This window comes from Mastigoproctus giganteus, chromosome 6 (assembly GCF_048544385.1).
Source record: "Mastigoproctus giganteus isolate SK-2022 chromosome 6, ASM4854438v1, whole genome shotgun sequence".
NCBI lineage: Eukaryota > Metazoa > Arthropoda > Arachnida > Uropygi > Thelyphonidae > Mastigoproctus > Mastigoproctus giganteus.
This window is the reverse complement of record NC_143580.1, coordinates 57,942,627-57,960,249: the sequence shown is the minus strand read 5'-3', so window position 1 is coordinate 57,960,249 and position 17,623 is coordinate 57,942,627. Positions and strand designations below refer to the sequence as shown.

At 36.3% G+C, this 17,623-nt stretch overlaps 1 protein-coding gene across 1 annotated transcript in view; it reads left to right on the top strand.

Annotated features, from left to right (window-relative positions):
- The window catches only part of LOC150084316 (uncharacterized), a 333,113-nt gene that overhangs the window by 166,632 nt on the left and 148,858 nt on the right, over positions 1 to 17,623 (top strand). The window contains exon 12 of the mRNA XM_090376182.1: positions 7,489 to 7,600. Coding sequence (XP_090232308.1) covers positions 7,489 to 7,600 — 112 coding nt within the window. The remainder of the gene's footprint in view (positions 1 to 7,488; positions 7,601 to 17,623) is intronic.

Here is a 17,623-nt window from a genome sequence, read left to right as displayed (position 1 = left end):
CTACTAGTGCCTCCGTAGCCAGGTGGGAAGGAGCAGCAGTGCGGAGCACACGCTTCTTGATTAGACCGGGGTTCGAGCCCGTCACCACTAAATACGGAGGATGCGGAAAGGTCAGGGAATGACCACCGCATTTCCCGGAGCAATATGGCCTTAGCTGCTAATGCTCCTAAAAAAAAAAAAAAAACAGGATTACTAACAGTCCCACCATTGTGAAGGTGCAAGCAGAGGATTTGGCTGACACAGACCATCTGGATTTCACCAAAATTGGGTTCACTTGACTTGAATATCACCCGAATATCAGTTCCATCAGCATTTTAGACACCAAGGTAGCAAGTACAGCTTGTCTGGCATATCTGTGAGAATTCTGTGACAACCTCAAGGACCAGTATATACAGCAGTACCTCACTGCTTCAAATTGCATGGGTTTCACTATAACAGGATTTTCAGTTAAGTTTAAGTTGAAAATTTACTGTACATATTAAAACTCATTGAATAGCCTAGACACATACTCTATATATATATGCTGCATTGCCGACTGTTGTCTCATATGCGCATGTGACAGTAGCTCCCCTCGGGCAGTCAGCTGCAACATGCAACAGTGTTCAGTATTCTTAATTTCATCTTGTTTTTGAGAAGATGTGACAGCTTTTCAAACTTTTCATTTCACATTTTTTTTTTACCCCTTTAAATACGATCGAAAATATATCTGAATCTTGGCTAGAAATCACTGCCAACAACATGCATTCTTTTGGCAGCATGTTTTTCCCTATTTTGTAAATGATTTCTCTGGTTTTGAATTGCAAGTTCAGAAAACTGCCGAAGACATTTTGAAGATCGGAAAAGACTTGGGATTCAAAATTTTGGACGCTGTCAATGTATGGGACTGCATTGACTCACATGCAAGTGACTTAGATGGTGCAACTCTCCTTGAAATCAAAGTTAACTCTCCTTCATATGCAAACTGCATATGAAGAAGAGGAAAACAATTCTGAAGTGGCACCAAAAGTATTTTCAACAGAAGATTAGAGAAAGTTTTTTGGGGGGGTTGACCATTCACAGGCCATTATGAATGGCCTGTGAGGTGATTATGAATGGAGATCCGAATGTTGAACATAGCATCAAGATTCAGCAAATTTTATAAGATGGGATTCGTTGCTACAAAGACTTGAAAGCCAAGAAAAAGAAGAGACGACTTCACCAGACTTCATTATTGAAATACCTAAATAAACAACTGCCTTTTTTTAAACTCTTTTCTCGTCTCTCATGATGTTACCTTTTCATTAAAAAAAAAATTTGCAATATTTTTTTATTTCAAATCTTTTTAATTGGCTATCAAGTGCAAATTGTTTATAGATTTATTATAATTTGTTTATAGACTGTTTCTCTGGTATGCATTCGATTAAAACCAATTATCAGTGCTATGCAGGGTATTGCTGTATTCAGTTGCTGAAGAATTCATTGCTCTGTTTAGTTGAAGTGTGCACCAGAAGGTTTGAGGAAAAAGATGAAAATCTCCCTTGTTCCTACATTATGCTTACATACCAAATTTATGAATTTAAACAGACACTGAATACCACTTGATCCAACAAATCAGAGTGGTTTGTAATTCAGGTGAGCAAAGTTAACTGATTTGGCTTACATAATCCATACTGCCATGCTAAATGTGCTTTACTGATGTTGAAAGTAATGATATGAATAGAATTATTGGGCTACATTGAATGGATAAATTGAAGTATTGTGGTAGTCTGTGTATAGATGGGAATCAAGCATTCAGGTGGAACAGCAAAAATAAATGAAGTGGCCAAATATGAAATGATGATTACACAATAATTTTATTCACAATAAGCATTTAGCAGCACACAGGTGGCTCAAACTCTGAAAGAGTTTTTATGCAGTTGATACAAACTGTAAATTTTATTTTAAGGCAGGTAAAGGAACTGAAACTTGTGATGCACACACATTAGCTGTAAAGTTGAAAGGTAAAAAGGCATATGCTATTACAGTATTTATAATCAGAGAGAAAATTTGCTACCCAGTTGCAAAAATCAGATTGTAGATCATAAGTTGGAAGCTCAATGAGAATGTCTGTTTGCCAAAAACCTGATTGAAACTTTGAATTGGTTAGAGAAACTGCTTGAGTTTTTCCAACTTTTCCTTAGAATATTTCGACAGATGAGTTGCACTTAGTCAAGCTGAGTGTGGTTTGACACTAACAGAAGCTGTGCAATGAATTTCTCCATTACATTAGAAAAAGTTGAGATAAGAGAGTAATTAGCAGAGGTTCTGAGAAATATGGATAAATCTGCATGCAGTAGAAAAAATGCCACTACAATGAAACATTGATAGAAGGCAACACAAAGCAGGAACCATCTCTTTTAGAGCATTAATTTTAAGGACAAATGTAGAAATGCCATCAGGACATGGGGATTGCTGAAGATCATGATAATCTTGATATCATCAAGATTATCATGATTCTTCTGTTAAAAAATCATGGGAATTGACCAAGGCATTTGATATATAAGACGGGGATTTATCTGGATTAACTATAAAGGAATTAGAATAAAATAAGATGCTAGTAGGTCAGCTTTATCTTTAGGCGAATAAACAGTATAACCATCAACACTTAAAAAGAGGTGGAACTGAAGGACAGAAGTTGTAGTTAATGGTCTTTGCAAGAAACCAGAATGCCTGACTGCTATTTGAACAAGATACAAGTTTCTTGGACTTTTCAAAATCGACTGTGGATTTTTTAATAACTTATTTACAGTTGTTGCAAACTTTATTGCATTGAGAAAATGAATCTGGAGATTTTTGCAAGCTATTTGCAATATGCTCTTTTTGTCTTCAAAATAGCTCTTGCACATTTGTTGAAGAAACAGTAATACTTAAGGGTTGAATGAGGGCTAAAGGATTATCTTCTTAGGGATTTAATCCTTTTATTCTCAAAATGTTTCACGGAATAATTTCGGTGACACATTTTCAAATGACACTGAAAAATCTAAATAAATATAGAAATATAAATCATGTAAATAATCCTGTTTGGTATTGTTTTAATGTCAAATGTCTTTTGTCTACTTCAGGCCTTCATTAAATATGGTAATTTAGTGCATATGGTAACAAGAGTCATCTATCATTTACCTTTGCCTAGTGTTGAGGGGAGGTGCTCCTCCATCCCTGCTATCCCCCCAGGGCAGTTATCTCCAGTACACTTATTATGTGTAGCACTAGAGCATTAGCAGTGGCAAATGACGCAAGAAAGCAAGCGTATTATACAGCATCAACCAAAAAGAAAAGAAAACTTCCCACATCACCTGTCCATCCCCTCCAATAGTTTGTCTAGTTCTTGTTTGAATTTATTCAAACTATCCAATTTCATAATAGCAGATGGAAGTGTGTTCCAGCAGTCAACCACCCACTGCCTAAAGCCAAACTTCTGCACCATCCTTCCTCAGGTTCAATTTATGGTCCCTTTGTGTTTATAGTCTGAGCGAGAGGAAGAATCCCATCAGCAATGAGCTTGCTCATTCCATGCAAAGTCTTAAACTCATCAATCAGATCACCTCTCAGGTGCCTAGTCTCCTGATGCTAAAATTTGCAGAACTGAGACCTTTCTTGGTAAGAGCACCCCTTTGTTCCCTTCACCAAACTCGTTTCCCTTCTCTATACTCATTCCAGCAACTCTACATCCTTCATAAAAATAGGCCTCTAGACCTGTATGCAGTACTCAAGTATGGCCTGACAATTATTTTATACAAAGGGATAATCACCTCTTTATCGCTTCTAGCAAAATTCCTGTATATCACTGACAAAACTCTATGAGCTGTCCTGGCAGCATCTCTCCACTGCTCAGAGAACATCTGACTGCACAATTACCCCCAGGTCTTTTTCATTTTCCACTAATCTGAGTCTAGTACCACACAGTTGGTATGTTAATCTGAGATTACTGCTAACCATCTACTGTGCATTTGTTAATGTTAAACTTCAATTGCCATTTCTCAGCCCATCTGCCATCTGATCCTGTTTCAGTAGCATACTGTCATTCCTGTCATTAACCACCATTCCAATCTTTGTATCATTTGAAAACTTGTATCTTAAGCCTGATGTACCTTTATCAGTATCATTAATGAATACAGAAAACAGCAGTGGACCCAGCACTGAAACCTGGGGGATTTTACTGATAACATTAGTCCATGAAGAGCAGTGTCCATTGATAACCACTTTGTCTTCTCCCACTCAACCATCCCTTTATCCATAATAGCAACTTTGCTCTTATTGCCACACTGCTCCAATTTGTACAACAACAGGTATTTTGTGTGAAACAGTATCAAAAACTTTCCTGAAATCCAAGTATATGATATGAAAAATTATTTTTTTGCATCCAGTTTCTTTGTTACTATATCTTAGTATCCAATCAAATTGGTCAGACAAAATTTCCCCTTAACAAACCCATTCTGTCTGAAGTATAATTGCAGCCCTCTCTAGATAATCCTAAATTACTTCTTTAACCAATGACTCCATTAGTTTCCCTTGAACAGAAGTTAAACTAACAGATCTCTAATGACTTGTATCACCCTTTGAACTCCTTTTATGAATTGGAGATATATTTGTATGTCTCTGGTACACAGGGACCTCCCCTGAATCCATGGATGCTTTCATAATTATGGCTAAGGGTTTGCTTACTTTGCTGCCTCCCTTAATATAATTGAATATATCCCATGCTCCCCAGGTGCCTTTCTTATGTTTAACTTCAACAATTTCTTCTCCACTTTACTTTCAGTTATTACAAAATCATTTAGCTCTGTTAGAGTTTGATAAACTTCTGGCATCCCCTTTCCTAAGGAATTCTTCGTGTGTGAATTTAGATGCAGAATATTCATTGTGTGTCAGCAACCTGGGCAAGATCATCAACACTTTATATATTGATATCAAGTGGAACAATTTGATTTATCCCCTGCTTTTTTTTTTTCCCTCTCTCTTTGCCAATGATTTCTCGTAATCTTCCTTCATTTGCCTAACCTCCTTTGTGACTTGATTACAGTCTAATTTATATCTACCATAGGCTTCTGTGTCGCTTGATAATTTATATGCATCCCATGCATTTTTCTTCTCTACCACGAGTCTCATTAGTTCACCTGATATCCATTTAGGCCTAAACCTTGAACTGTATTTCTTAGTTGGTATGAAAAGCCTAGTAGCTGCCAAGATTACTTCCTTGAATGCTTCCCATTTATAATTTGCTGTTGATAACGTCATCAGTTGGCCCCACTGTATAAAATTTAAAAACTGTCTGAGACCACTGTATTCAGTGGTCTCAGCAAAAACACTTCCCTTTACCCAGAGGCGGATTTAACGGCGGGCGCGCGCCCTGCGCCCCGACTTCTGAAGGGCCCACGCAAAACCCCAACAAATTAGTTGAACTAATATGTTCAACTATTAGTTCAAAACTTTGTGATTATTATGCCGAGTGGTCAGGAGCGGAGTACAGTAGCACACGCTCTTTGAGTTAGACCGGGGTTCAAGCCCCTGACTACTGAATACGGTCGATCTGCCAACCCGCACTGGACCAGCGTGGCAGATTATGGTCCATTTCCCTCAGCATGAATTGTTGAGGAGGCTTCCATCCTGCAGTGGGTTGATAATGGCTGCAATTTATTTTATTTATTTTATTATTAATTATATTATACATATATTATATTCAAATTTTATTGGAAATAAAACATTAATAGTACATAATATTTTTTATTTATTTAAAAAAATGGTTAACATGTATTTTTATTTTCCCTGTCTCTTTTTTTTAAGGGGCCCAATATTTTCTTCTGCGCCCGGGGCCTCAACCGACCTTAATCCGCTACTGCCTTTACCCTTGATGATAGTTACATTTTTAAGAAAATCCCAAATCAGTACAGAAATTACTTTTGTATACCCAGCTCATGCACTACATGTACTGTGTAGCATGAGCTGGGATATACTCAGATATACTGAAGCTCCATTGTTATCAAGTTGTAAGCGTTGGGTTTCACTCTACCAAATAACCAGACTTTGAAAAACTCAGCACACTTAACTTGTAAGTGTAATCTAATTTTATCTGGCTGCCCTCAACCAGTTATTTTGTAGCTCCAACTATCATGAATTTTCACATATTAATTTTTGTTTTAACATTTAAACTTTTTGTGCATTAATAAACAAAAAGGTGTTAAAGTAACATAAGAAATAGTGGACCCTTTGTGTAACAAAGCTACTCTTTACCATTGATCTGATCTGATTTGATGTAGATGAGGGAATTTTGAGATGAGAAACATTCCTTGGATCCCAAACCCAGCAAATGCTCACTGGGTTTGGGATCCAAGAATGGGGCTAGCCAAGGCACATACTTGAAATCTTGCTCATGTTCCCCAAAACCACTCTTTTGTACATTTTGATAATGCAACAGGTGGTTGCATTATCATCCCTGTTCACAGGGGTAAACATGCAATGCTGCATGTTTACATGATCTGCATGTGATATACAGTGCCCTCCACTGGGATCAAGTGACTAAGAGTATGCCATGAAACCACCCACACCATTGTACCTATTCTAGCAGTTTGTATGATTCTCTGTGCCCTCATCCATCATTGCCAGAAGGTGTAAATTGGTACTGCTTGCACCATGTGACTTGCCCCACTTCTCCTGCATCCATCACCTTTGTATTTCTGGCACCAATGCAGCCATATTTTCCAGTTGATGTCTGGGATCACTTTCTTCCATGGAGGACTCTCCAGTTCCCATTGTGCATTCTTTGTAAGGTTCTTCATGTGGTGCAGCTACTGATGCCATGTGATATTTCCACATTAAACACAGATTTTAAATTTCTGCTGTTTGACTGTGACTATGCTTGAAAATCCATCCCAGTTGTTAAAGACATCACTTCATCACCTTACATTTTTTTGCTGCAGTTACATCTGTTCACAGATATCGTCTAGGCATTGTTCCCATTTGTTAAAGATTCAAATAGAACTAGATTAGACTCAACAAGTGCAGAGTACAGCACTTTTCGAGTATTACTGTGTGTGTGTGTGTGTGTGTGTGTGTGTGTGTGTGTGTGTGTGTGTGTGTGTGTGTGTGTGTGTGTGTGTGTGTGTGTGTGTGTGGCAGGACACACTGTTGGTGTGTGTCCTGCCACACACCAACAGTAATACCTTTTTGGAAGTCTGTGAAATCCTTTTTTGTTCTGCATTTCCATTGATCTGATTTGGGCACTAATCAGATCACATACTGTGTAACTCTTTTATTTACACATCATACACAATTTCACCTGTTCAGTTTGTATACTTTTGTGTAGATCCAAATTTCTGTGGTCCTGATATAGTGCCAAGTACTGTGCATAATAACTACAATTTCAAAATGACTTGAAACCTCTTACATAGATGTTGCATCATATTGTTGTTTTTCTGTTTTTAGTCATTCTCTACAGTGAAATTTTATTGCTGAATCCATCCAAATTTTTTTTAGTAATGGATGAAGATAGGTATGGAATGCCACGCAGGCGAAGAGAAGCTTCACCAGAATGGACTGTAATAAGGCCAGAAAAGCGGGAAGCAGCACGTTCTCCTAGTGCCTCAAGGTCAGCAAAAATATTGTGCATAATTTTATTAAAAAATTTTAGAATATATTATATATTTTTCTTTTATTTATCGTATAAAAAAATTCATTCTAATATATAGTAAAATCTCATTATGGTGAACTTCACAGGTGCAACTATCATTTTGTTGTACCAAAATGTAATGATTATCACTGCAAATTATTTTGAAAGAATCATTATTTATTGAAATTCATGAACCAAAATATTTGTTAAGATTATCATTTATGAAACCTCATTAATAAGGAACTCTTTACCATATAAAATTTTAACAAATCGCATATTAAGAAATGGAGAAAGAAAAAGACCAGTTGTGGGTGGGGATAACCGTGCCATCTGACATAAGCAGTTGTGTTCCCCCCCCCCCCCCCCCCACTTTTTTTTTTTAACTTACACAGCTTTTAATAACAACTTTTATCAGTTTTTTTCCACATCTTTTATAACTTCCCTGTCTGGAAGCATGACTTCATTTTAGGAAGAATATAGATTCTTTGGAACAGGTACGGAAAAGACAACAAGATTAGTCTAGGACACAAAATGGTACGCTTAGCATAAAAGACCAGTTTTTACATCATCTGGAAACTAGGCACCAAGCAGGAAACCTGATTGAAGTGATAAGTCCTTAAATAGATTAAGTAAATTAAATGCAGATAGCATCCTAACTATGCTTGGATGGCATAGTTAGGATGCTAACTATGCTTGGATGGCACACATAAGGGATGATATAAAAAATTTTAATTAAAAAGGATGATTGGGATAGATATGTGCAAATTTGTTCCTTCACCCAGAGACTGAGTGTTGGAATGAACTTTCATCTGGTATTATGAAGATGGGCAGTGTGTGTGTGTGTGTGTGTGTGTGTGTGTGTGTGTGTGTGTGTGTGTGTGTGTGTGTGTGTGTGTGTGTGTTCCTGACATATATATATATATAAGCTTTCTTCCATCCATTAATTGCCAATTCTACTATTAAATATGGTACTGTAGCTCCAACTTGTCATGAATTTTCACATATTAATTTTTGTTTTAACATTTAAACTTTTTTGTGCATTAATAAACAAAAATTCATCTTTAGCATTAGTTGAGGCATATGATGCAAGAAAACAAGCTTATACATACAGCATCAGCCAAAAAAAAACTTCCCATTTTGCCCATCCAGTCACTCCAAACGTTTGTCTAGTTCAGCCTTAAATTTATTTAAGCTGTCAACTTCCACAACAACAGATGGAAGTCTGTTCCAGCAATCAACTAGTGCAGTCAAATGTGTGGTTTCAGATTACACAAAATTAAATAAATTATTAATTTTCAAAATAATGAGAGGAATTACCTAAATATATGCATGTAGGATGTTTCTTCACTAACACTCTCCTGGAATCTAAACGAATATTAAAATAACAAAATGAATTCTAACCTCGGCAATGTACCCGGCATCCGTGGTCCAAGAGCTCTAAACCCCTCACCAAAATACATCAGAACCCCAACAAATGACGAGTGAGAGAAGACATTGTGTGTCTATAAATTAAAAATTAATACAAATAGCATCTGAAAATTCTAAGAACTTATTTACTTTTTGACCTTAGTTGTGATCACAGGATAGTAAACTTAAAATGAATTGTTGAATTTATGTATGAGAGATTATTTGCTGTCATAGAGCATGCCCATAAAAGACCAGGAATCTGAAATAGGGTAGGTGCATCATATGTTAATCAAATTACAAGTTAATTTAATTGTCAGCATTTCAGCTAATAATAATTTTGTATAGTTATGTTGGACATTAATAATTTTAGCATCATTAAATAAAAACTTATGGTCCTCACTAATAGCACAGAAAGCCAATTCTGAAGCCGCAGAGCGGGACGCATGTACTTGCTCTTGCCTTGTTGATCTTTCATTTACTAACTATATCTAATAAGTTACTAACGATAATGCTTTTTTGCCGAATAGATGAACTGTTTATAAGAATGTTTCTAGAACAACAGACAGTAAATCTTGGAAACATTAAACTTCTTTCATTATAATCTGCTATTTATCTCTTTTTTTTATTATTTGAACATTTTTAAAATTTTATTTAGAAAAAGCTGCCAATATGTCAAACCAACTTAAGGGGAATGTGTGGGGTGGGATGGATTTGAGCATAATCATTCAAAATGGAAAAAATGTTGTGGGGGTATGTTGATATTGAAATTTTTTTCCACATCTATTATACCGTCCCCTTTCAAATAAATGCTTTCATAGTTACCCTCATGGGTAGCACTGTTGGTGGGATCTGCATCCTCCCCACACCAGGTGAAAAAGACCTGAGTTTGAGCCCCGTCGATGATGTGAGGAATTTTTACAGGCCTTTTTCACTAAGTGGCTGAGTTAGTTGGTCTCAGGGGAGGGTAGCATGGTTCTTCTCCCAGAAATTTGGGTTTTTCATCCCACAAAACAAAAATTCAACCTCAGAACACACACAATTTACAGAATATACATGGAACAATATGGCCTTATCGCTAATGCTCCTAAGACCTTACTACAACAGCTTTCATAGTTGTATTTATAATATGGTACTCAGTCTTTGATAATTTTCACATAAAATTCTTATTTCAATTGTAAACTAATACAGGGTGTTATGTATGCACACTTTAAAGATTTATATTTAATGAACAATATATACAAATGTAAATTTTTTTTGATGTTTTGAAGACAAAAAACATTAATTTTTTTTTTAAAACAATAAAACTTTACTTTAATTGTTCAAAATGCCCTCCTTCAGCATTAATGCATGAGCAGCACCTATCTTCAACAGACCTACATACTGAAATTCACAAATCAGGTGAAATGTTTTCTACTTCTTGTTGAATTTTCATCCACAATTCCTTCAATGTTTGCCATTTGTGACTGTAAACCTGATTTTTCAAGTATCCCCAAGCAAAAAAATCTAAAAGGGTGAGATCTGGCAACCTTGCAGGGTATTCAAAAGCATTCCCTCAACAACTTATCCATTGATCATGAAATTCATTGTCAAGATAATCATGCACAGCCGTGTGCAATTATTAATTCCTTCATCATTCTAAAAACACTTGTATGGTTTAAACCTAGCTCTTGTGAACACCGTCTTGTTGGTTTTCTTGGGATACACAAGATTGCATTTCTTATAGCTTCAATGTTTTCATTACTTCTTGACGTCCTCTTCCTTGCCTCATGCTAAGGTGTTGATATTCTGAATGGTTCCATTGCTCCTCAAATTTACCCTGCAAACGAGTAATTGTTAAATGTGTGGGTGCTTTTGTTCAGTATCGTGATTTCCAAGCACGCTGAACTTCATTGACATTTTCATATTTCCAATATCATTTTATAATTGCCTTTCTTTCTTCAAAATTTAATTGGGTACTCTCCATCATTTTAGTTATTTATAAAATAAAACAAAAATTAAATTATTGTAAAAAAATTGTCTATTTTTAAGCTACAAAATGAGTTTAAGAAAATTAAATTAGTGCATATTGTTCATTAAATACAAATTTTTAGTGTGTATACATAATTTTAAAACACCCTGTATATTTTATGCATAGAATAGGTTGCCTTTGAATATAATTCCTTTATTTGATTTTTGTCAAACTCTTGTTCAAACTAGCCTTGTGAAAAGCACTGATAAAGAAAGTCATCTAGGACCTGCAAATATTTTTGTTGAAACAGTATTTATTGTAACAGAATTTTATTAATAGTATTGCTTAAATATATTATAACTTATATTTTTATTTATTCTTTTATTTTCTATTTTTAAAATCTAAACAGTAGTCTGAACCACTGAAAAGCATTCCTCATTTTATATTTTGTATGCTCAGCTGCTGTGTACTTTCTTAGATAAAGGACAAGACATTGCTTTTTGTATTTTAAGCCATTTTTTTTTTTTAATATGAAGATCATTCAAGAGCCTTTGGTATTCGTATAATTTGTCTCCATCTTGTTTTGTTATGTTTGTGGATTATACTCTGTAACATCGAAACTGCAGCACCCAGAAGAAATGGTCAGAAGTGCATGCAAATCAGCAGACAGAGGAGTTGCATAGAGATATATGGGACCAGTTGGGTGGAAGCTTTGGCTGATATAAAAGTGAATGTAGAGATTGTAGAGTTGTGGAGTTCAGCGTTTGTATGATGCAGTTAACTCTCTTGCAGGAACAGACTTAACAGACATCTGAGTGCAAGGAGGTTGTAGAGAATGCCGAGACTTCATATTCGGCTCTGATATCAGCAACTTGGACAGAGTGCAAGTTATAGGCCTTCAAGAGTCTGAATGATCGCTTCGTCATGTAGCAGAAAATGTGGGCATGACGATACTACATTGCACAGATTTTGGCAACATCTGTGCATTGCGGGAAGGTACGACTACTTGTCAAATGGATAGTGGAGCACGACAGAGAACTATAGGATGGAGAATCATCTTATCCATCGACAGGTGTACACCAGACCTATAGCCATGCGTGCTACCATATGACAAGCTGTGACATTATTTGGGTGTCCCCCATTGAACTATTGCATGCTGACTGGCCAACTGGTGCTGCCTTGCATAGATTACTTCATTGCCTCGATTACCCTGACCAATGCCCATCGTCAATAGCATCTGGAATGGTGCTGTGCATAGACCACTGGGGAGACAGAATGGCATTGAGCAGTCTTCAGTGATGAATCCCTCTTCTGCTTAAGTCCTGATGATCGTCATGTACATGTTTGGCCAAGCCATGGTTAAATGCAGTGATCCTAGAGCCATTGTTGAATGCCATACTGCATGCCCTGCTGGTGTTATGGTGCAAGGAGTGATCAGTTTGGGTAATTGGTCATTGTTGTTCTTCAATGGCAGTCTGACTGCCTGCCACTAGGTCATTGAGATTCTGTAACCTGTTGCTCTTTCCTTTGGTTGTGCCATTTTTCAGCACAACAAAACCTGAACATATAATGCAGGGGTTTCCTCTAAGTGGTTTTGTGGTGGACTTACTGTGATGGATTTCTTCCACATCAGACATGTTCGGGCCATGAATAGATGTCATCTACGGAGGCATCCACAGCCAGCACTGAACACAGATGTTCTGCAGGACTAGGTGCAAGAGGCTTGGTGCAAAATAGCTAAGATCCTCTTAGCTCAGTGTATCTCCAACCATGGTGGATTTTCATCATATTGATCTGTCTGTTGTAAGCATAACTTTGTGTCATTTAATATATTCACACACAAACATTACTGTCTGCAACTTTTATCTTGTTCCTTGGCTATCATTATTCTAAGTATCCTCTTAGTATTCATGTTCCTTCAGGGTACTATAATTTCAAAGTTACAGAATGTATATATCTGAAACAGGCACCTTATTTTTGCTGTGGTAGTTGCAGATTAACATTAGAAGGATGTTTTGTGGCAGTCATAGATGTATTTTGCTATACCTTGAATTTGGAGAAAACCCACAAACCATCATGACAACCGCTACTTTTGGAAGTTTAAAAGTATGTAGATCTGATAGCTATAATGTATTCCAATGTATGATCCTCTATTGGTTTGGTTCCACACCGTGAAGACCTGTCAGTTCCCAATCTACCTTCCAGAGAAGTCTTCAAAACTATATGATGAATCTTATGGGTAATTGGTCATTGTTGTAAAGTACCATATTACACTGATTAGCAAGAATTGGGTGAGGTATTAGGGTCTAACCAAATCCACTGCAAAGTTCCTGTCATTTCATTTAAAAGAGTGGATCCAAGCTGCAAGGCTTCCATGTATAGAAAAAAAAACAATTTATTCACATTTTCCCTGGGCTGTTTCGATTTGATTTTGATTTGATTGGTTTTATGTTAGTGCTATAGATTCTAATACTACAGTACTGTAGGTTCTAATACCTTTCATGTTTGGGCGCCTCCGTAGCCAGGTGGGAAGGAGCAGCAGCAGTGCGTAGCACACGCTTCTTAATTAGACCGGGGTTCGAGCCCGTCGCCACCAAATACGGAGGATGTGGAAAGGTCAGGGAATGACCACCGCATATCCCAGAGCAATATGGCCGTAGTTGCTAATGCTCCTAAAAACCAAATAACAACAACTTTCATGTTTGGGGTTTTCACAAAAAAAAAAAAATGGTATTGATGATAATCCAGAAGAGTGGCATATTTTCATCTTGATTGCTTCGCATTGGAAATATACATCCATCAATATCTGTTGGATACTCTTCTTATTAAAGATTATAGTATGTGGAAAATGTGTTAAAGAAGATCACATATTGGCAATATAAAGGGGACAGTTGTGTGGGGGAGGTACAAGATGCTAGGATTCTTCTGGGCTTGCAAGTAGGTTTCACTAAATTCTTTTGCTTTCTTTGTCTCTGGGACAGCAGAGTAGTAGATTTGCACTACAAAAGAGGAGAATGGTCTCCAGAATTGAGTTACATCCTATACTCACAATGAATTAAACAGTCTCATGGTTCCAAGTTTTAAAATTTTGCTTCTGTCACTCCATATCAAGCTGAGACTGGTCAAACAATATGTTACAGCATTTGATCCTCAAGGTGACACCTTCAGGCATGTACAATCTATGTTTACAAAATTGACTAATGCAAAAGTGAAAGGTTGCATATTTATTGATCCATAAGTTAAGCAAATCTTGACTTCATAAGAACTGAAGATGACTGATGCTGAGTGAAATTCTTGAAAATTATTTTGCCTTGGTAACATTTAGAGTGAAAATTACAAAGAACTGGTTGATAAGTTGATTGAAAATTATGGAAAAATGGGAGTTTGAATTTCAGTCAAGCTCTATTACTTGTCTTCTCAACTGGATTTTTTCAGAGCAAATCTGGGAAATGTTAGTGAAGATCCCACTGCCTCTACTCTCCCATCACTAGCTGGCAGAGTAGAGGCAGTGGGATTATGCACTTGCTAATCTGGATAACATAGTTTCTTCATATTTGTGCAGTAAAATAATAATAAAATAATAAAATTACATTAAAATTAGATTTTTTTAAATATTCTATAAATTTCTTATTTTCATTAACAAATACAGATGTAATAAACACGTGACTTTGCTATGTTATTCAGTTAGGCATTTAAAAAAAAAAACAAAAACAAAACACTTTATTTTGCAGATTTTTATTTTCAATATAATGCATACAGTATGGCCCAGGGATAATACCCTTTCTCTCAGTTTAGAAAGAAATAAAAATAATAGCGGAACTTAAAATTTGTTAAAAACTAATATCGTTAAAAATTTATTTTCAAAGAAAAATATGCAGAATGGCAACTCGTCTAACTCATTTTGCCCAGAGTCTAGAAATATGAGCCAACTTACAACAAGATTTTTAAACAGGGTATATACCCTAGGTATAATTAGGAAGATTCAGTGATAGGTGAAACAAAAATCCAAATTGGTTCTGCTTAGTAAGAACACTACATATAAATATTTTATTAAAATTCCTTATGTACAACACCACCCTTCCCTGTTAATAAATTAGTAAGGCAGCCTTCCTTGTCAGTCACAATTATAAGACCAATAAGAGATGTATATAGAGACTATATGTCATGAACATCAAAGAAGGTTGATGTTTGTGAGAGTGAGTGATGAACTAATCAGTAATGCATCACAATGTTTACAGCAAACTTTACTGTATTTTATACATATGGTAAAAATTGTTAGTTTAAGATTTCAAATTATAAGAGTAATGAAGCCCAATTCTTCCTACTTATAAAGTAATATTGTTTAAATATAAGGTAGCTTATCATACCTGTTTGTAGGAAATTCCTTCACCCGACGCTCACATCGAATTGTTCCGGTTAATATAATATAAAAGAACTAAGTTTGTAATGCGATAATAAATTTTCTTAACTTTATGTTAACAAGGATCAATGATGACATCCACTTTAAAATATACCGTAAACCTACTAATACAGGGAAATTTTTGCATTGTTCAAGCTACCACCCTTTTACATATAAAAGGAGTATCATTTTTAACCAATTTTATAATGCTTACAGATATAGTTCTACACAAGAAACTCTCAATGATGAACTCAGGAAACCTACAACAAGATTTTTAAACAAGGGATATACACTAGGTATAATTAGGAACATTCAGTGACAGGTGAAACAAAAATCCAAATTGGTTCTGCTTAGTAAGAACACTACATATAAATATTTTATTAAAATTTCTTATGTACAACAATGGTATGAACAGTTTATTAACATTTTTAAAAATACAAAATTCAAAATAGTTGCACAACCAATAAGTAAACTCCAGACAATATTGAGGGCGAGGAAATCAACCTCAGTCTCTAACATGGAGCAAACCAGCATAGTCTATAACATTGCTTGTGGGGAATGCAACTCCTTTTACATCGGTTCTACCCAAAAGTATCTTTTGATGCATTTACAACAACACCAGACATCTGTGAGGGCGAAAAGGACAGGTGCATCCGAACTTTCCTTTCACGCCATCCAGGAGAACCATGTTTTTCTTTTTAATGAGGCTAAAGTAATTAATATACAGAATGAATACAAAACTCTTAATAGCCGAAACACTTAAAATGAAATTAAACTAATTCTATAAATGTGTAGAGAACATACACCATTTCAGACTCGTGGACCTTTACGTGCATGTGTTAAAGTGCAATTCAGATTGGTTAATGAAAATAATCTTGTCGCGGTGCACTAATTTTAAATTATAAGAGAATGGATATTGTTAAATTTGTCACTTTACTTCTTGTGAGCACAGTTCATAACTGAAATAACTTGGTCATGTATAAAGAAGTCTAGTCTAAAATATTTTAATATAGTTTGACAGTTGTCTTCTGTTTCTAGTCTATCATTGCTGATGGGTTTAGTTTGGGGTAGATTGATGTACATTGGCTACGCTTTGCTCTTCCTTGGTAGCAGTAAGTAGACATTGGGAATTGAAGACAAGATTAATTTTTTAAAAACCATATAAATTAACGATCTTTTAATATGGATATTACAGCTCTAAAACTGTGTTTGCAGGCAGGCCGCTAGTTAGTACACTAGACCAAACCAATTGGTAGCTCTCTAGGAGGCTTTCGGATCAGCTAGTGTATAATCTTGCTACCTCCACTCTGCCAGATAGTGACTGGAGGGAGTTCGAGTAGTGTGTGTGGGGGGGGGGGCATTGTTGAGGCCAAGGATCTGGGTATATTCTTACGATGTGTATGCCATATCCAAAAATTTCATTACTTCATACAGCATGGCCCACCCACTTCTTCTTACTATTGAATATGCCATGAATTGTCAAACTAATAGAGCAAGCTTATCTGCGAAAAGATCTAAACGTTCCAAACACTTCCTAATTCATTTCACAAATATACGTGGTCTCAATTCTAATCTCAACGATGTCCATTTCCACTTGCAGTCTGCCAAACCCCATGTACTTTTTCTGACAGAATCTCAGTTATCGATTTATTCAACTACTGCTCATCTCAGATGCCCAAATTATTCGCTGTATGATTCCTTTCGCCTCAAAGGTGGTACTTGTGCATATGTCCGTTCTGATATTCCCTTTCAGAGACTTGGTAATTTGTAATCTCCTCTCTTCGATCTTCTCTGGCTTAAAATCTCTCTACCTCATTGTGTCAAATTCATCTGTTGTCTCTACCGTTCTCCCAACTCCACTAATCACTTGGAGCTCTTTGACTTCCTCTCTTTGCAACTTGACTTTCTCCAGTCCAACTTTCCTAACAGTGAGGTAATTTTCTTTGGTGATTTTAATGCTCACAACTTCAGCTGGCTTCTCTTTTCTAGTCACACCGACCCAGCTGGTCGAGATGCTGAGGCTTTTGCAATTACTAATGACTTTGCACAGATTGTTCATTTACCTACAAGAATACCGGACAATCCTAATCGTACAGCCAACACGCTTGATCTTTTTCTCACAAACAACCCTTCTAGGTACACGGTCGAAGTGAGAGGTCCTTTAGGCACTTCAGATCACAACTTGGTGATTGTCTCTTCTCCAATGGAGCCTTTATCTCATGGCTATTCCCAACCTCGTGTTGTTTGG